We start from the raw sequence: 19,533 nt of genomic DNA on the forward strand, positions 1-19,533 counted from the left end.
AATGGGGTCAGTCTGCATTGCTAGGGTACCCTTTGCCCTTTCCCTGCTCTGACCCTTCTGTGTTTCAACAGGAAAAGGATGGGCTGGGCTGGGGCAGGTGGTGATAAGTGGCAGGACTGCAGGTGGGCTCTGTTTGTAGCAGCTGGGCTGTCAGTGGGAGCAGGCGTGAGACGCCCCAGCTGGGGGGTGTTGAACTTGGCACTAGGGGGCAGGGATTAACTACTGTTGAGGCTACTTCGCACTCCCCTTATCACCTCCTGCAACCCCCCTAGAGAGGTTAATGAGCCTTTCCTCCTCCCTTCCCCTCTAACTCCAGCTCATTCCATCCATGGGGAGGAGGGGATGTCTACCAAAATTTAGGTAAATTGAGACTGATCCACATAGAGGGTAACGCTCTTCCTTTCTTAGAGCATGTCATACTTTTCAATGAGTTCCTTAACTCAGGTGATATTCATGATAGTAGCCATTTCCCTTTTATACACTGGGAACCTGAGACAAGAGAAGTGAAAGGACTTGCCACGGGTCACACAGCCTGCCAGGACCACAGCCAGGGCATGGAGATAAAGTCCAGAGCTCAGGCCTCTTCATCTGGGGCCCACCCCTGGCTCTCCCATGGGAGTAAAGGAAAAAACCAAACCAGAAAGCCAGACCTGCAGGTGCAGAGTGGGAGGGAACAAGGAGCCAAAGATTAGATCATGTGTGAAGCCAGCTACCCATGCCATGCCCTAGATCCCCTGGAGACTCAAGCTGGGATAAGGGCTGGTCAGTGACAGCAGGACCTGTCATTCCCCGACCACTGTTCCCTGGTGAATGAGCCCTGACAGAGCAAGATGAAATCCCCACACCTGCCTTCCCACCCCCTAGCTGAGCCCTCCACCAGGGTACAACAAGGGGTCAGCTGTCCCCTCTGTGCATCTGTGCCCTCTTACCTGTAACCCCGCCTGACGCCTGGTTTGGTGGAGGTAGCCTTAACACCATGTCTGGGAGGTGGGAACTGGTAGGTTGTGAGGTCAAAGGTTTTTCCAGAGATTCAAGCCAGATGGGAGAAGCTTCCTGGAAAAAGCAGAGACTAAAGTGAGCCTCGAATGGTGGGAAGAATGTTTAAGATGGAAGTAGTCAGGAGGCCCAACAGGGATGAGAGGTGGGACAGGCTACTCGGCTTTAGATACCTGGCCTAGTCCCAGCAGGGCACTTACTAGCTGTGCAGTGTGGAGCTCCAGATCGACTCTGTAAGAAGAGTTACTTGTGCCAGGTGAGGCTCTAGGATCCCTTCCAGTTTGACATTCTTTGAATTTAAATTCCCAAACCCTGGACTCCCTAGGGTGACTTGGGGCAGGGCTCACACCACCCTCCCCAAACCAGCTCCAAGCAACTCAGTCCCTGCAGTGGAGCTTTGAGTCTGGGCAGGGTGGGGCTGGAAAGTCCCCTGCTGGAGCTGGACTGAGCCCCTGGGGTGTCTGCTTGGCTAGTCTGTGTGTGTGGGCAAGGTGGCAGACCACTTTGTGGATTGATAGAGCTCAGGAAGATGGGAAGGAACCTGGAGGTGAGAGTTTCATTTTCCCTCCTGGTCAGCTCTGTAGGTACATAAATCCACATCCACGAGAGAACTCCAAGGAGTCCACAGCTTTGGTTTAAGCTCCCTAGACCCAGCTTCCCTCATAGGTCGCCCCAACACCCCCCCCACACACACACACTCTCACCACTATCCACCTTCTATAGAGAAGTGCCAGCATAGAGCTCCCTGAACCTCAGCTGTCACCTTAAAATCCAGGAAAATGCTTCAGGGCCCCTACATTGAAGCCTTTGGGGGTTGGGGCCTTGGAGGGTGTGGCCATAATCCCTGCAAACTGAAAGAACCCAACCAAACCTGGTTCCTCCATTCACCAGCCAGTTTATTCTGAGCAAAACTACCTCCCAGCATGCCTCAGTTTCCTTGTCTGCAAAATTCAGTAATAGCTGGCTCAGTACAGAGCCATGGGACCGGAGGTCATGCGTGGAGGCTGATGGGCAGTTTATCCCAGGCAGCTGTTAGGGGACACCGGGTGGCGTAGGGTTGAATATCAGTCCAAGAACAAAGGCCAGACATGTTAGGAATTTCAAAGTCTGTTAAATGCTGTTATCTCATTTGGTCCCCTTAAGGTATGACTGTCGCCCACTTCTCAGAGGAGACTGTAGAGGCCCAGGGAAGAGTGACTTGCATGGCATCCTCTGTCCAAGTCTCCACCTCTGGTTAGCTTTGTGACTGTTGGGATACTTACAAGACCCTCAGTGGGTCCTCCTACCTCTGACCCCAACCTGCTGCACCCACTAAATCTGCCAGGCAGGACAGTCTTAACCCCTCCCTCCTGGTGGCAAGGGGTGATGAGAGGCCAGGCCAGCAGCCGCTCGAGCCAAGCCCACCCCTGCCCCCTGGAGGGAGGCTCCTCCTTTTAAGGCTGCTTCTGAGATTCCCTTCCTGAGCCAGGACCTGCGGCCCCAGCCCCAGCACGGTACCTGCAGCTCACCCTTGGGCAAATGGGGCGACAAACCTGAGGGCGGGAGCAGCTGACCCTGAGAGGGGAAAGGCAAGACGCCCTCCTCCCCCTGCCTGCCACACGCCCCACACCACCCAGAGTCTGGCAGGTCCGTGCGGGTCAGGAATAAAGCGGGAGACCGCAGAGGCCAGCATCCCGATCGAGAAACTCCCGCAGCCCCATTCCCTGTGCCCGGGTCACCAGGCCAAGGCTGGCAGCTTGAACACGCAAGCCCCCACCAGCGCCGGCTTCGCAGCCTCACTGGCCAGGAAGGTGGACACCTCACACCTCAGTCTCCCAATTACGCCCTCCTCCCTCCTCCCCTCTTCTCTCCTCCCCTCTCTCTCCTCCTCTCCCCCCTGAAAACCTGTGGATCGGAGAGACCTTGGCTTCTCTGGGATTCTACCCCTGGGTCCTGCCCACATCTGCTGCTGAGTTTGGAGGTAGGGGGCAATAGCCCCAAGAAGTGTCTCCAGCGATGGGAGCCGCCCGCCTGCTGCCCAACCTCACTCTGTAAGTGTGCTGCCTCAGACTGGAGTTCTTTTGCCATTTCCAGCTCCATGGTAGACCTGCCTCCCCAAGACTTCCATTGGGCTGGTCGGGTGGGGCAGGGCAGGGCAGGGTGGGGTGGAGGTGGGGGCCAGGTGTGCCCCTGGGCTTGCCGCTGGCACCCACACAGGTCTTCCTTGTCTCCCCATACAGGTGCTTGCAGCTCTTGATTCTCTGCTGTCAAACGCAGGTAGGCACCCCCCCACCCAGCTTTCATACCAGCTTCCCCACCCCACCTAAGAGGAGGGGAGGCAGTTCTGGCTTCCCCAGGTCCAAGAGGTGCTAAGGTTTGAAAGGTTGGCTTAGGGGGCTGGTTGGAGAATAGAGTATAACAGATCCTGATCGACTGAGGTTTTCATCTTGGCCTCCCTCTGACAGCCTTCCCTGCTCCCCCTGGGTCTCTGCTTCTCTCTCCATCCCTCTGCACTGGACCCTTCAGACTTGAGGGATGGAGCTGGAGCAGCTGGAAGTGGGTGGATGTGATCAGGTGAGACTGCCCCCTCCAGTACCTAAAAGGACAGGTTTTGGTCCAAAACCACTCATGGTCCACTTACCACCCACTCCCACCAATACAGGTGTCTGGGCATGGGCAACCAGGGTCTTGAGGACACTGACAGTAGGGTGACTCCTTACCTATAGGGCACTGAGGTCAAGCCCAAAGAAATTTATTTGGGACAGGATTCAGGGATTGCCTCTCCACATTCCCCCCTACCCCAAGTCTGCCCTCCACCTCACCCTCCCACAACCATGTACACCTCCCACCCCCAAGCTTCAGCCCCCTGGCAAGGCTCGGTCCCTTTTTTGTGATCCTCCATAAAAGTGCAGCTATTAAAATGCACTGGTCCAGAACCGCTCTGGGGAGAGATGGCCTGGCTTTCCCAGGCCGGAGGCCTGCTTCTCTTCCCATCCAGTGGGGACTTTTTTTGAAGGTAAATGCCTTTTCTCTGGAGAGGGAAAGGGCTGACTTTGAAGCAGTGGGGGGGTGGGAGAGAGACAACACACCCCCTTTTCCTTCCCCCTTTTGCTCTAGCCCCGTTCCAGGCCTTTTGCTTTACACATCCAGGGAGAGCAAGAAGAAAGCCCCCAGCCTGGCTGGGAGGGGGCTGGGGGTGGGCCCAACCTGTTCTGGAAGGGAAATTAGCACAATGGTGCCGCAGGCCAGGGCATTTATGGCCTGGCTGAGGCCCCATTCAGGACTCAGGAAGGTGGCAAGTCTATCCTTTCCCCCTTGAAGTGCCCCCTCACCCCCCTAGTAGGGGGGGCAGCAGGCTGAACCACAGCCATGCTTGAGGGGCCGTCTGACAAGCAGCTGTCTGCAGCAGTGGAAGGGGAGGTCCCCCCGCAGCGGGAACATGAAAGGGACAGGCGAGGTCCGAGGGGAGAGGGACTTGTGGGCTGTGGGCTGTGGGGGGGGCGTGGGCTGCTTTTGTGAAAGGCTTGAAGGAGAGGAGGGGGCTTCGGGGGGCCTTTCTGCCCCTGACCTGGAACAGACTGCCAGGAGGAGGCTGCCGGCCAAGCCAAGAGGGGCAGACGGCCTGAACCTGGGCCAGGAGGCTTGGGCTGGGGCAGAGAAGTCCCCTGCCCCAACTGCTGGCCTCTGGCTTTTCCAGGGTGGGACACAGTGTAGGTCCTACCGACGCTGCTCTCCTGGGATCACAGTGACACTCTTGGCCTATGGGGAGCTGGTGATGGCAATGGGCAGTGACACCACATCAAAAGGGTCAACCCTAAGCAGGTTCAAATGTCAAGCCTCAGAGCTACTCCTTCACCTCGCCCTCCTTCAAGGTGATCTTTCCTTCCTGTCTATCTAGGAAAGAGTGGCCCATAACAGATGTTGAACAGAGTCTAGCTTGGTCCAGATGACTGGGATCAGGTCTGGAATCAAAATAGAATTAAGCACATGGATCAGGAGCAAGGATGGAATGTCCCTGCATAGGTCAGCAGGATCCAGGCAGAGAGAGAAACAAAAATGAGGTGTCTTCATGCTCGAGCTGAGACTATCAAGGCAGCTGGAAACTGTCCCCCTGGCCTCTGCTCTCGGGGCACAGCTGGGGAAGGTGAGCCCCAGCAGGGAGATAGTACGGGTCCTACTTTGCCCTAAGAGGCCAGGAGCCTTGATTATATTATGACACCAGGCAAGCAGGGACCCCTCATTAATAGTACCACCCACTGCTGCCTGCTACTGAGGTGGGGAGGTACTGGGTTTGAACTCAGGGCCTCATACTTGCTAGACAAGTGCTCTAACATGTTAGCCACAACCCAACTCAAAACACAAACACAAACGCACTGTCTTAGCACTAGGACTTCTCTCTCTCTCTCTGTATATATATATTTGTGTGTGCACCAGTACTGAGGTGTGAAGTCAGGGTCTCATGCTTGCTAGCCAAGCGCTCTACCACTTGGAAAAGTGATTTTTTTTTAAGTACAATATTTTTTTAATAGTATTAGGGATTGAACCCAGGACCTTGCACTTGCTAAGCTACTCCCACAACCATCCACTTCCCTCTCCTTGGGAAGCACCTCATGCTACAGAGCCCCCACCCCCCAGGAGGAAGGAACATTGGAAGGGGGCCTGCTTTTCCTTGGGCAGGCCCTGGGCACCTGAGGCAAGACACCAGAGGGCTGTAAAAAAATGTCTACAGGGGCTGAACAAGACATTAACAATGAGGTCCAAGTAAAGGATCCCAAAATACTTTCCAAAGACCCTAATTCAAAACCCCTAATAGACCATCTGCTCCAAGCATGTGTGCTGGGCTGGGTCTTTCAAGGTCAGTGGGGAGAATCAAGGAGAAATCTGACTGTCCCAGCCAACGGAGCCAAGACCCCAGAGGAATGGAAAGGAGTTTGATCTAGTGAGCACTGTGTCCCTGTGACCTGCCTCATGCATTTGAAACATGCATTTGAAACACCATGACCTCAACGTTCTGTGCTATACCACCGCTCCCCAAGTCTGGGCAGCCACAAGTCTCCACCCCAGCAGCCTGGGAAGGTCATGGCCATATGTGGCTTCCACCTTGCACACTCTACTCTGCAAAGCACATGGCCTGCCCCACTGCACTCACCTCCACACCCCTCTCCCTAGAAGGACCAATGGTGGTGTCACCCAAAGCAAATTGACACTATTTTTCCCTTGGTAACCGCAAAGGGGGAGAATCACCCGTCTCCTAATTTTAACCAGTACGTGAGGGACCAGGGCGCCATGACTGACCAGCTGAGCAGGCGGCAGATCCGCGAGTACCAGCTCTACAGCCGGACCAGCGGCAAGCATGTGCAGGTCACCGGGCGTCGCATCTCCGCCACTGCTGAGGATGGCAACAAGTTTGGTGAGACCTGACCCAGGCCGCCTGCACCCCTGCCGGGCCTGGCTTCTTTGGCTATCCCCAGGTCCTGGGTCAGAACTGAGTTGCAGTGGGAGAGCAGGGAGAAGCCCATGGAGGAGGTCCCCCAAGGACATGTGGGTCCTGAATCTGACAGTTTCCAATCCCTCTCACCTGAGTTTGGAGGCCAGACTGCTTGGGGGCTCCCTGCACAGGGCCAGAAGCCTGGATGGACAGAGGTCTTTTCTTCCTCCCCCCACCCCCGCCCCCATCATAGCCAAACTCATAGTGGAGACGGACACATTCGGCAGCCGCGTGCGCATCAAGGGGGCAGAGAGTGAGAAGTACATCTGTATGAACAAGAGGGGCAAGCTCATCGGGAAGGTGAGGCCTGGGAGAGAGGGTAACAGACGGCGGCCATGTCTACCCTACTGGAGTGGGAGCAGGCAGGACCTGAGCAACACTCCCCACTCCCTCTGCTAAGCCTCTCCACCTGAGGAAATACAGGGCTCCAGGCAGTACCTCAACTTCCTCATCAGTCACTCCCCTATACTGAGTCCCTGTGGCCCTCAGCTTTCTGAGGGGATCCCTGGTTGTGATGTAAGGAACATTTTTTTCCCCCAAAAGCAATCAGTGAGAATTTTAACACTTACATGATGTTGTGGCAACCCATATGGAGAGCTAGGGACTGATAAGAGTTGGAAGTTGGGCATGCATATAAGATAGAAGCTCCCCCAAATTCAACAGGGTCCATGGGCTCCAACTAGCAAGATGCACACCAAACCCTTACTGGTCAAACTTCCCTGAGTGGCGGGCCCAGCGCTGCTGGTGAGGAGAATGTCATTTCCTTTGGAATCAGGTGATTCTAGCTATAAGAAGAGGCATAGGATCAAGTGGGTGACGGGGTGTGACATCCTTCTTTCTTTTCATCAGACTGTCGCCTCCCTCCATCTGGCAACAGCCCTCACTCAGAGTGCATGAGGGTGCTTATGTGTCAAGTCCATTGTCCCCCCAACACATCCCCACCCCCTTCACACACTGGGCTGCATATTACCTTAACCTTTATGCCACATCTCAGTTGTTAAATCTTGCTCAAGGAACACAACTGCCAATGACAAGTGGTTGGTTTTTTTGTTTCTGGTAGAACTGGTGTTTGAACTCAGGGTCCCACCCTTGATAGGCAGGTGCTCTACCACTAGAACCACTCTGCCAGCACTTTTATTTTTATGTTGGGTATTTTCAAGATAGGGGCTCTCAAACTATTTACCCAGGCTGGCTTCAAACTGCAATCCTCCTGAGCTCTGCTGCCTGAGTAGCTAGGATTACAGTAGCCAGCCACCAGCACCCAGTACAATTCTGTCTCTAAGTTCAGCTCTGACTCCAAAGGAAGCTTGTACGTTATCCACTGTTGCCTCACTAAAAGACCAGGCAGTTCTTGGTCCTACAAAATATGCCCAAAGGCAGGTAACCCAGGCAGGGTGGGTGGACCATTCCCCTCCTCTCCTCCCTTCTCCTGTAGCCCAGTGGGAAGAGCAAAGAATGCGTGTTCACCGAGATTGTGCTGGAGAACAACTACACAGCCTTCCAGAACGCCCGGCACGAGGGCTGGTTCATGGCCTTCACGAGGCAGGGCCGGCCCCGCCAGGCCTCCCGCAGCCGCCAGAACCAGCGAGAGGCCCACTTCATCAAGCGCCTCTACCAGGGCCAGCTGCCCTTCCCCAACCACGCTGAGAGGCAGAAGCAGTTCGAGTTTGTGGGCTCGGCCCCCACCCGCAGAACCAAGCGCACCCGGCGGCCCCAGCCCCTCACGTAGTCAGGGAAGCCAGGGCAGCTGCCCCTCCGCAGCCTTCCCACCCCCTTCCTTCCCTGATCCAAAGATGGCGCTGGGGAGCCAGATTCCCAAGGAGGGCCCTGAGGACACAAGCAAAGCATCAGAGCCCCATCTGGGAAGGGACAGGACTTCTGTACCCTGGGACAGGCCTGCATACTGGAACAAACCCTTTTTGGGCTTATGGTAGACCCAGGAGAGGAACTAGCACCTCCCCGGGGGGCTCTACAGTCAGTCTCCCAGAGCCTGCTGCCTGAAACTAGTGGACAGGTCAGCAGATTCCAGGACTTGCAGAGGCGACCTGGAGCTGGCTGTCCTCAAATCCTGCTCTCCTAATCTCAGTGCCCCTAGCCCCCAGACTCCTCCTGGCCACACAGTAGGAAGGGACTTTTGGGTTTGTTTCAAAAAAAGAAAAATAGAGGCTGTCATTCTTCAACCCAGGCCTAAGTCCCCCCACCCAAACCCCAGAATAAAACCATTTTCCTGCAAACGGGTTATCTGAAGCTGGGTGGGCGATCAGACACAGAACTCTCCTGGAAAGGAGGTGGCTGGTGCAAGAGGCACAGAGAATTCGCGCTAGCTGGGGGAGATGGGCGCCGGGACCTGGAGGACCGGCAGGTGCAGAGGCCACACTCGCACGGCCGGCGGCGGCGGCGGGGACCGTGCGCCCCGGGGACGCGGCAGGAGGCCGGCGGCCCAGAGCGCGCCCAGGCGCCGGGGACAGGCGGCCCCTCCCTCCGCGGGCTCTGGTGTCCTAGCTCGACTGCGCGGCCCGTGCTACCTGTTGGGGCGAAGAAAACCCAGCTCCTAGGCGCGGCCCGAACGGCCGGGGCCCGGGGCCGGGGCACGGGCGAGGGGCGGCGGGGCCGGCAGGAGCGCGGCCCGCGGCCACCAGAAGCCACCTCGCGGGGAGCAAGATTGCTTTTTTCCGGTGAGGAGGGCTGGGACGAGCGGAAGGGGGATGGGGGCGAGAATGTGTCCTCTTGTTCTCCGAGGTCTCCGCTGGGGACGGGGGCGGGGGCCACACCTGAGGGCAAATCTCAATTAGAGGCGGCGGCGGGCTCGGCCCGGATTGTCCCCGGGAGCGGAGGGGGAGGGACCCTGCCCTGCCCCCACCGAGCTTCTCCGGTGGGCTTTCCCATAGGCCTCCAGGTGTGCCTGGGGCTGGATCTCAGAGGCCATAAAAACCTTTCCTTCCGTGCACTGGCTTTTAATCTTGTCAAGGGGGAGGCCCTTCCTAGCTGGGACACCCCTCACACCCCCAACTCTTATCTTCTGCAGATGGACAAAACCTCCCTCCAGCCTCAGTTTCCCCTCCCCTCCCTCTTTGATGAAACATTAGGGAGGATTATGGTGAGAAAAGAAAAGTCAGATGAAAGCCAACCCTTCTTCCCACTTCTCCCAAGTATGGACTAAAAATAAGGAGCGAACAGAAGTGGGGTGGGGGGGGGGGAGGTGGGCAGCGCAGTGCAAGTGGACACAGGGTTGGAGCACAGCCTGACCCCAGCCCTGGGCCACTTAGAAGGTGGAGACAGCAGCAGCCAAGAGGGAGGTCCCACAGGCTGCAGGACAGACATTCTCCCTCCAGCTCGTCATAATTGCTTTTCACCAGGTTGCTTTTTTCTATCCCCCCATCACAAAGAGCCTTAATCCTGGTGAAGACCGCCGGACGCGCTGGGGGTAGTTTTCTGGGGTGTGTGTAGGGAGGGTGGTCTAGAGCTGCAGTTGATAACTGGAGAGTTCAATGAGACTTTAAAACTGGGGCAACACCCAGCAATTACTTGAGGACAAAGGGTTGGGGCCCCCCAGGTGTGGAGGAACGGAGTTTGGGGGGGCTGGGGGAGGAGGCCAGGAAAGAGGTGTGTTGGGGAGGGGGCTCTGATCCCTCTGATTTCCTCAGGAATTTGAGACATTCTTTTAGACTCTAGACTGCCTCCCCCCAGCCGGGGCCGGGCCCACCCCTACCCTCCCTCTTGGGTTAGAGAAGGCTTCAAAGGTGGACTGGGGCCCTTTGTCTGGCCCTGGCTTTCTTCTTGGCCTTTCTCCGGCCCCTCCCTCCCTCTTTGACCTCCCCAGCACAGACAGGCCTCTGGGGGCCGGCTCCAGAAAGCTCTCACTGTTTCCTTTCTTGCTTTTTGAGGTGAGGCCTGGCAGGCAGGGACTGAGAAAGGAAAAGGGTGAGGGAGGCCAGCTTCAGAGGCCAGGGCCATCTTGGAGAGCCTGTACCCCACCCCAAGCCCCGAGCCTGGTGTCTGATGCCTACTCTGTCCTTGAGTCCCTGCTCCTCACCCACCTCTTATTGCCTCTGCCCAGCACTCAGGCTCTATCCCAGTGGGGAAGTCTGCCAAGCTCATTCCTTCTGGACTAGTGATGATATCAAAGACACTACAAGGAAGAAGCCAGACATGGAGTGGTACATGCTATAATCCCAGCCCTTGGGAGGCTGAGGCAGGAAGATAGAGAGTTCTGGGCTAGATATCTAGGCCCTGTTTCAAAAAAAAAAAAAAAAAGAAGCCATTGGAATAGGGACTCTAACATGACTGCCTCTGTGGTTCAGAACCCATGCATCTCAGACCACACCTGACTTTAGCATCTCTTATTGTTTCCTGTGCCTCTTCTAAGCAAGTGTGAACATTGGTGGCCCCAGAGGGCGGATTGCTAATGCCCCCTTGCTACTGGGGCAAGATCAAGGGAAGAAGCCACCAGGTGGAGGAAGGCAGCAGGGGCATGCCTAAAATCCTGTACCTGTTTCGGGTTACTATATTTCTAAGAAGTCTGAATATCAATCTCCCTTCTCAGTCCTGTCCCTGGCCAAAGGAGGCAGAGCAGGAAGGCTGTAGACTCACTTTCTTAAGCCACACAAACTGGGTCTACTTTTGTCACCCTGAAGAAGGCTATCTGCCCTGGCTCCTCCTGTAGAAACATTCTGTAGCGTTCCTCCAAGGCCTCTCCCTGCACACATCTTCCTGTGTGTTCTCCCTGCACCATCTCCACACCTCAACCATCACCCCCAAAATTTCACACTACTGCTTTCTTTCTCAGACCCTGGAACTCCACTCTTGCAGATGTCGCTGGGATCTAAATGTAGCCCATACATCACAATGGGGTGCCCACACCCCGCCCCTTCCCTCCCATACCCTAACCTTACTGCCACACACTACAGCTCTGCCCATAACCCATCACTAGCAAACTCCTTGCACGGTCTTTCTTTTTTCTTTTCTTTTTTCTTTCTGTTCTCTCTCTCTCTCTCCCTGTTTCTCTCCCTTCAGTGCTGTGGATTGACATTTTCACTAGGCAAGCACTGTATCTACCACTTGAGCTATACACCCCCCCAACCCTTTTATTTTTATTTTGTTTTTGAGATAAGGTCTCACTTTCTGCCCCAGTTTGGCTTTGAACTCTTGATGTCCTGCCACCCATTCACAAGTAGCTGGAATTACAGACTTATATACCTAGTCCAGCTCCTAACATGGTTTTGGTTTTGTTTTTTTGCAATACTATGGCTTGAACTCAAGGCCTACACCTTTAGCTACTTCACCAGCCCTTTTTTGTGATTTTTTTTTTTTTTTGAGATAGGGTCTTGAGAACTATTTTGCTCAGACTGACTTCGAACTGCATTCTTCCTGATTAGCTAGAATTACAGGCGTGAGCCACTGGCGCTCAGCCTCCCGTCTCTATTTTTGAAATTCCTGCTGCCTGTGTGCCATTCTCTGGCATGCTTGCTTGCCTAACTGAAGCAGTTTTCTCTGCTTCTTCTCTGTAGACTCTCAGCGCTCTCACCATCTCTGCTGCCACTGGTCTTACCCGTGGTTCACTTACCCTTGCATCCTGGCATATATATCACAGCTTGTTCATCACCGTCATTATCAGGTCATGGTTCTGCAAGGGCCTCGGATGTAGAAATAGTCTGTCTTTGCCTTCCCCATCATGCCCAGCACAGGTCAACACTCAAATGATCCAACTGAAGCCTGGAAAGATGTCATTGCCCAGCAGTGAGCCTATCCTCTATGCAGGTATAGGCAGGATGTGAAGCCAGCATCCTCAGGTGCACTTGGGGAGAGGGGCCTTCATCAGTCACTAAATCTTCCCTACAGTATTCAAGCACTGTGCTGATCCTTCAGTTAATTAAAAAGATGGAGTTCTCAGGGCATTGCTATTTAATTGGAGAGATAAACCCACTAGAAGACTTTCACGGGACTTTTGGAAATCTCTTATCCTTAAGATAACAAGGCAGCCTTTAGTACATCCCAAAAGAATGAAAGAAAAAATAAGAAGTATTGGAAATAAGGAGTCTTTATTCCCATTTCCTGCATGAGGAGCAGGAAATATTTCTCTTTTTTTCCCCATTTCTTCCCACTCTTATCCTGTTATGCTAAATTTCTTTCCTAATAAACCTTATTCTTATTTTTACTACAAAGAAAAATTGGAAATATGAAACTAAAATGTACTGAGCTCCAGAAGCTCACATGGATCCCTTCATTTCGGGTGAGAAGATTATTCCCACATGTCAGGTGCAAGAAAACTCACGGTCGCGGGTGTTCTGTCTGCAGGGACTCCAGTGAAATGCTGTCCACTCACTTGTCCAGCCCCAGTTGGGTGAGGTTTGCATGATTTCAGTGGAGAAAAGATACACAAAAGGGAAAGAAGAAAGACTTAAAGGCAGGAAAACATGAGGTGTACATCAGTTTAGCTGGAACTGAGTTTGCATAGAGAAGTAGCTGAGATCTGTTGGGTAGAATTATAAAGTTTGGTTTTGGTGCTAGGTCAGGGAAGAGACTGCAAAGGACTTTTAATAGGTGTTGTTTTGTTTTTTGGGAGAGTTATTTTTGAGGTACTGGGGTTTGAACTTAGGGCCTTCTGCTTGCCAGGCAGGCGCTCTATAACTTAAGCCACACCTCCAGCTCTTCAAAGGGCTTTGAAAAGGGGAGTGTGGCAGGTGCAATTGTGTGGTGGCAACATGGGGTGTGTGTGTGTGTGTGTGTGTGTGTGTTGGGAAGGACAGTTTGAAGCTCTAGGATACTGGGTGATGACAGTCCAGTGTCTAGAGAGAAAAGGACATGGCTTCTAGTCTCACATGATTTTTTAAAGGGTCATTTTTTATCCTTCTTCCTTTCCTTCCTCTGGCTTGGGTCTTTGTCCCTGCTCCTTGGGCATTCAGGTGTCCTGGCTCAACCTCTCTGGAGTTAATATTTAGACAGCATTGGGGGGCACCCCTATTGCTCCCCCTTCCCAGCAAGTTGGTGCATGGGCAGGGCCAGGGCACTGGAGTGAGACAGAAGCAGAACTAGTGGACAGAGAAGCCTGTTGTAAGAGCCTGGGGAAGGAGGGCAATCCCAGGGCCACAGTCCACTCAGGACTTCTGGCACAAGTGACCTTGCTGGTGAAAGGAGCCAAGAAGTAGGTGTCTGCGGCCTAGGACCCCTGCCTGAGAGGGGCAGGAGCCCCTGTGCCCTGCTGTGGATACAGGTGTCCATCTGCAAATCCTGAGAACTCCTGAGCTTTGAAAGGTACACTGTGCTTGTCTACCTCCTTACCTGCTGGGCATGACTGAGTGGTTCTGAGGAAGCCCACCTGGGGTCAGTGCTGCCTGCTTCAGGGGAGGAGCCTTTGCCTGACTGGGAGGACTGGAAACCACAGGGAGGACCTTCAGTTAAGCTGGCATTTTGGGGAGTCTGGAGCCTCCCAGGAGGAGGGTGCTGGAGGCAGTCAGTCTTTCTAGAACCAGGAGATTGATAAGCGGAAAGAGGAGGTAGAGGATGGCAGGGGAAAGGAGGGTGTCCTGGCCTGGGTGACCCCTACCACCAAAACACACACACACAGTGTGCACACACACAGTGCACACTAGGATCCCTCCCAGCAAGACATGACCTTGGCAGCTACCACTCCTTAGGTCGACAGAGGGAGCCCTAACTCCGCAGTCTCCTTAGATCCAGAGCTGTCTGGGCCTAAGCCTATTCCTGCCCAAGGTGGCTGAGCTGTAGGACTGAGGCATGGGAGCAATAGGGTCAGCCCTGTAGGATTAGAAGAGATCTGTCTAGTGCTCTGAACTTTCTCTAGGTTAAGGGGAGTAGGGGAGGCCTTGGCAATAAGGGCAGGTACCCAGGTAGATGTCAGAGCTAAGGGGCCCACAGCCTCATGCCCTGCCTGCCCTCTGGCCCTTCAGCATCAGGACTGTCAATCCCTTTTCTCTGTCACCTTTACCCAGCTCTGCACAGGTCCTCCTGATAGGAGGCAGTCTGCACAGCACTACCCTACAAGACCAGCCTGCTGTCTGGCCTTGTTCTCTTGAGGCTACTCCTGAAGCCAATCCTGGAGCCTTAGGACTTAGTAGGGGGGAGCAGTCGGGGCACAGCTCCAGCACTAAAAGACTCCCACAGGCCTCCTCCCTCCATCTCTGAGGAAGAGACCTTAAGAGCCACAGCTTCCTCCTCCTCCTCCCCCTCCCACCGCGCCTTGCCAGGCCTGGGCTGCCGGCAGGTTGTCTTGGCAACGGGAGGCGGAGAAGAGATGCGCTGAGGGATGGAGGTGTATGTCACCGCAGAGGCTGCTGTGCTCCTGCCCCACGCCCCAGGCCCTTGAAGGTACTGAGAACCCTCCTCTCCTCCCTACGTCCCTCCTCCCAGCCCTTTCCCCTGACTCCCCCCACTCTGTTCTACATCACATGCTGGCTTCCATCAGGAGGAGACTCCTCTCATCCCAGCCTGTGACTCCCACCCAGGGCTCACCACCCACCTCATTCCAGGCCTCTGTCCATAGATCTCTCTCCTGGCCTCAGTTCATTCCTGTCTCTGGGGACCCTGGTACAGGAAGACATGTCTCCTGGGTGGGGTCTGATAGAGGGCAGGAAAGAGCAAGGGATGAACTAAGGTGTGTGTGTAGCAGGGGTGGGGGAAGTCAGGAATCCTAACAGGGCTGAGTGGCACATCCCCTGGTGCTTGGTGTCCTGGAGAGATGGGGGAGACTGCTCAGAACTGGTATAGGGCCAGGGCTTACCCCCCTCTCTCAGACCCTGATTCAGGAAAATAAGGGTGGGGTTGAAGGGACAGAAAGCTGAGAGGCTGGACCAAAGCAGACCGGCTATGGAAAAGACCTGGTAGCTCCTCCTCCAAAGGCTGCGGCCCCCTCCAATACGTGAAAGGTATACCCCCTCCTACATCCTGGCTTTTTCTCCATGATTGTAAGGGTGGGATGTTTCTCCCCCACCCCGGATTTTCTCTGTACCTTCCATGGGGCCCTCCCCCACCCCACCCTACTGCAGCAGCTAAACCTGGATCCTTTTCCCCCTTTCTCAGCCATTCAGCTACCTGCCTTCATCATTTCTTCTGTGTGGAGCCACCCTGCAGGTTACATAGTCTTCTCTGCCCTCCACTAACCCGGATACACCCTCCCTTCTGGTCCTCTCCTGTCCCCTTCTCTTTGAGAAAAAGACCCGGGGCACATTCTCACCTGTCCCCCTCCCCTTCCCTCTGTTATTTTCCATTCGGATACCCAGAGACCCTCCCCAGATTCTACATTTCTCCAACAGCCAGCTGATACTATCAGCTGACTGGCTGTGGGCAGCAGTTACCAGGGCAACAGCAAGGCTGCCTAGGTAGGCAAGTCTGCAGCGGACATGGAGGTGGAGAGGAAGCCAGCCACCGCCTGCGAAGGTCTCTGTCCACGCTCATTACCCTCTCCCAGGGGTGCACCACAGGCCAATGTCAGAAGCCTCAGGTGGTAAAGGTTTTGCCAGACCAGGAAGGCACACCTCTGTCAGGAAGCTCCCTTTTCACAAAGCTTCCCTGGGGAAAAATGGGGTCCTTCATTCTCTCTCTACTGCACCCTGTTGCAGATCTGGGGGGATTCAGATTACTGAAGGGCCAGCCTCAGTCTCAGGTAGTAAGGACTTGGTTTCTTGCATCCTTCCATCTGTCCCTTCCAGGAGAGAGCTAATACCTAGGTGACCAATTCTGATACCTCTGTCTGCATTTCCCTTCCCGCCCCCATAAGTGTGTCCTCAGAAAATTCTGCTGATTCTATGGGATAATGGGGTGCCATGAATGGGGAAGGAGGCGCAGTGCCTGGAGAGCCACGCCTTGGTCCCCTCTGTTATCAGTAGTACCCCCCTCCCTTGAACTCTGGCTGTTGAGGGGCTGTGTGTGTGAGCTGCGCGTCTGAGCATTGCAGAACTGGGGGTGTGGGAAAGGGGAAAAGGACAGCGCCGCCGATTCTGCTTCGTCATGATGCCGGTTAATGCTCCCCTTGTTTGAAATGGATTGCGCTGCAGCCGCAGCCCAGCCGAGGGGGAAGAGCAGCACACCCAAACACACACCCTGCCGGCCACTATCAGCTGGCGGTGGGAAGGGTGCAGGGTGCGGGAGGGTGTGGGGGAGCCCAAGGCCCGCCCGTCTGCCTGCTGTCCTGCCCGCCCACCAGACGTGGACTCCCCCAGCATCAGGGACCCAAGCGGTGTGGCTCTTGGAGCAGCAGGGTGGGGGCGAGGGGGGGTGGGGGCCCAGAGGGGAGATCAGACTGCTCAGTGCTACCGGCTCCCCTCCTTCACCAGCTCCCACCCCACCCACCACAAGCCAGCTTTCTTCCTGTTATTTGTGCTTTGGGAAAGCACGGCTGGGTTCCTGGAAGAGGAGCCTCTTACCTAGGCTCCTGAGAAAACGCGGCAGCCGTGGACCAAGGCCTACACCTCTTGGGGCCTCAGAAGATCAGGCATCGGGGCCACGCGATCTGGGAAGAGGTAGGTGATAGGGTCTCCTGCCTCTCTTCCCCTCTGTGGGCATCCTGGGCTGTAGCCCCCGTCTGGGATCAGGGTGGTAGCAGGGAGGGGTCAGCTCTGACCCCTTTTTCAGTGGAAGAACCAGCCTGGGTGGCCAGCCTGCAGGACTAGCTGGATTTGATCTGATCTGAGCAAACCTCTTTCTGATTTGGGGGTGTTCCAAGCACAAGGAGACCATGCTACCACCCCACTACCCCTTTCCCTGACTATTCTTCCCTGCCACCCAGAAACCCAAGTGATGAGCGCACCCTGCCCTGCAGGGTGAGAGCAGTTCACTTAGGGGCCTTGTGTTGGTATGGAGAGTGCTCTTGGGCCCCCTCGCTGCAGCTGGCCAGGCTGGCAAGGGGACCTAGTAAAGAGTGAGCCTGGGTGGCAGGGAGCCGCCCTCAGCTCCCCGCATGGACAGCTGGTGTGCTTGAAGGACCTAGGCACTGAGCACATCACAACCCCGATTGTTGTGGCTCTGGCCCTGCCTGACCTGGCAGGCCATACTCCCTCTCCTGGGCAGGTGCACCTGTTTCTCTCCCAGGAGACTGGTTGCCAGGTTGTGAGTCAAGGGACCAGGGGCCGGTCTAGGAGAAGGAAGGCAGTGAGTTGTGGGAACAGGGACATGGGAAAGCCCCAGAGAGTGGGTCAGTAGTAGGGCACTGTGAATGTGACTATACACGTGCACTGCCCAGGGATGGGTATTTGCACATGGTGTAGGGGGGCTGTGAGTGTACAGAACGGGTGCCAAAGGGAGGATCAGTAGGTGGATACAAGTGGGTGTCCTCCGTACCATGTGTCATTATGTGGGGGCCTTGCTGAGAGAGTGGGGGCGTGATCTGGCAAGCAGGGTTGCGGAGTCCCCGTGTGCACCCATGTGCATGAGGACTGTCTTCAACTGTCTGTGGCACAGGGCTCTTCTGCCTGTGAGCAGCTGTAGGTTTTGTCTCGGCACTGCTGCCCTCTCAGGTCAAACCCCTGGGCCAGGTTGTCCATTGGTGGGTGATATCTTCAGAATTCCTCTTTCAGAGTCATGTGTGAAGAAAGGAAAATGGGGATGTCCCCAAAATTCTGAAAGCTGAATTTAGGGTGCAAGACTGTTCTGCCTCTGCCCAGCTGTCAGTGTGGCTTGTACAGCAGCACCAGTTCAGAAATAGAAGCCAGAGCAGGAACAGGGGACCTAGAAAGTGGGGACCTCTTCAGAGAGTGTAGTCTACAAATCCAGACAAGAGAGACCTGAGGGTAAAAAAATGCACATTTGTGGAGCCCAAGGGGAAAAGACACCGAGGCTCAGTCCAGTTGTCCACAGTGGGTAGGCAGGGCCTAGAACAGGTGGACTCTCCACATACCTCTCACCCCTGCCTAACCCTTTTCAGTGAGAGGTGTCTTATTATGCTGGCATTAAAGGAACCCTAGTCCTAGCAGATAGACAGACCAAGGGTACAATCATTGCAGAGGGAGAACAGGGCAATGTAACAGGCTTTGATGGCCTCAGAAAGGCCCAGGGTTTGGCTTGGCCTAAGTAAGGGACGCCTCTGGTGACCCATTGGTCTATGTCCTGCCCCACCCTAGCACACACACACACACACACACACACACACACACACAGTCACTGTAGTGCCTGGTCCCTGCCCTGCTAGTTTGCCTGCCGCCCTTTTCCCCACCCTGGGATGCTGTTTTGGGAACTGGTGACCAGCCTTTATTTCTGGCATTGAGTTGTTGCCACAGCAACTGTGGAGGTGGGGCTGAGGGGGTGTGAAAGGGAAAGAGAGAGGGGGAAAAAGATGAAGAAGGAAAAAGAAAAAGGGAAGGCAGGAAACAAGGAGAAAGAAGGAGGAGGGGCAGGGCAATCTCACTGAATAAAACAGAGGGACAGAGTTCCCTCAGCCTGACCCAGCCCACTGGGACAGCTTGCCTCATTTCCTAATTCCTTTACTGTCTGCACCACCTCCAGCCCTGTCTGACCCTGCCCTGATGGCTCAGAACTGGGTCCCCCACCCTCCTAGCTCCTGCTCTACAGGTGAGGTTAGTAAGCAGGACTGGGAACTCCATGTCCCAAGTTCAGATTAAAGTGAGGTCTGTGGAAGGAGTATTCATTCATTGCCTTTGGCCTGAGCCAGGCCTGGATAGGAACTCCAACTTGGCTTTCATTGTGTGCCCTTTCAGCAAGTTAACCTCAGCCTTTTTTGTCCTCATCTCTAAGTGAGCAAAATGTTGCTCTGAGTGAAGTCCGGTGAGGACATGTCCCCAGCACAGACTGGCACAGAGTGGGTAGTGGCTGGCTTAGGATCAGAGCAAAGGCTGAACCAGAGAACTCAAGGCTGTGACTCTGCCTTGTAGATCTTCGTTTCTACAAGTTCAGAGGTCGCAGTCTGGATTCTCTCCTGCCTAGGACAAAGGCCATTGGATGGTAGGAGCACACTTGGAGGTCCCTGTGGGCGGGCCTTATCACCTACACCCTGGGGGCGCTGCAAAGCTCTGGTTGCTGCAGAGATGAGAGGTGGAGCTGGGCTGGTGGCTCAGATAAAGCTAGGACACACAGCTGGGGGAGGGTGGGGCTGAGATGGAAGG

General features: G+C 55.0%; 2 protein-coding genes across 7 annotated transcripts in view; both read left to right on the top strand.

Moving 5' to 3' along the window:
• The first annotated feature begins 2,991 nt into the window (after nucleotides 1-2,991).
• Fgf17 (fibroblast growth factor 17) lies at nucleotides 2,992-8,192 on the top strand. Of its 2 annotated transcripts, none has more exons than XM_020177560.2 (5): nucleotides 2,992-3,026; nucleotides 3,216-3,252; nucleotides 6,208-6,385; nucleotides 6,657-6,763; nucleotides 7,899-8,192. In XM_020177560.2, the coding sequence occupies exons 1-5, from the start codon at nucleotides 2,992-2,994 to the stop codon at nucleotides 8,190-8,192; spliced, it is 651 nt and encodes a 216-aa protein (XP_020033149.1). The 2 variants fall into 2 exon arrangements, with proteins under 2 accessions (XP_020033149.1, XP_020033150.1); XM_020177561.2 differs by having other exon boundaries at nucleotides 6,241-6,385.
• Nucleotides 8,193-8,995: 803 nt separating this feature from the next.
• Dmtn (dematin actin binding protein) overlaps nucleotides 8,996-19,533 on the top strand; it is a 28,479-nt gene continuing 17,941 nt past the window's right edge. Inside the window, exon 1 of one of the 5 annotated variants that reach the window (XM_074055131.1) lies at nucleotides 8,996-9,138. The gene's annotated coding sequence lies outside the window, so the exon portion shown is untranslated. Of the gene's footprint in view, nucleotides 9,139-13,555; nucleotides 13,715-14,667; nucleotides 14,789-16,519; nucleotides 16,939-19,533 lie in introns of those variants that run through there. The other 4 variants (XM_074055130.1, XM_074055129.1, XM_074055133.1 and 1 more) reach the window with 4 other exon arrangements.

This window comes from Castor canadensis, chromosome 14 (assembly GCF_047511655.1).
Source record: "Castor canadensis chromosome 14, mCasCan1.hap1v2, whole genome shotgun sequence".
Classification (NCBI taxonomy): Eukaryota; Metazoa; Chordata; class Mammalia; order Rodentia; family Castoridae; genus Castor; species Castor canadensis.

Excerpts from the sequence above, each read along its gene's own strand:
- Fgf17 (XM_020177560.2), top strand. The coding sequence starts at position 2,992 with ATGGGAGCCGCCCGCCTGCTGCCCAACCTCACTCT. Across the intron at positions 3,027-3,215 it reads CTGCTGCCCAACCTCACTCT|GTGCTTGCAGCTCTTGATTC; the intron begins GTAAGTGTGCTG and ends CTCCCCATACAG. Across the intron at positions 3,253-6,207 it reads TTCTCTGCTGTCAAACGCAG|GGGGAGAATCACCCGTCTCC; the intron begins GTAGGCACCCCC and ends GTAACCGCAAAG.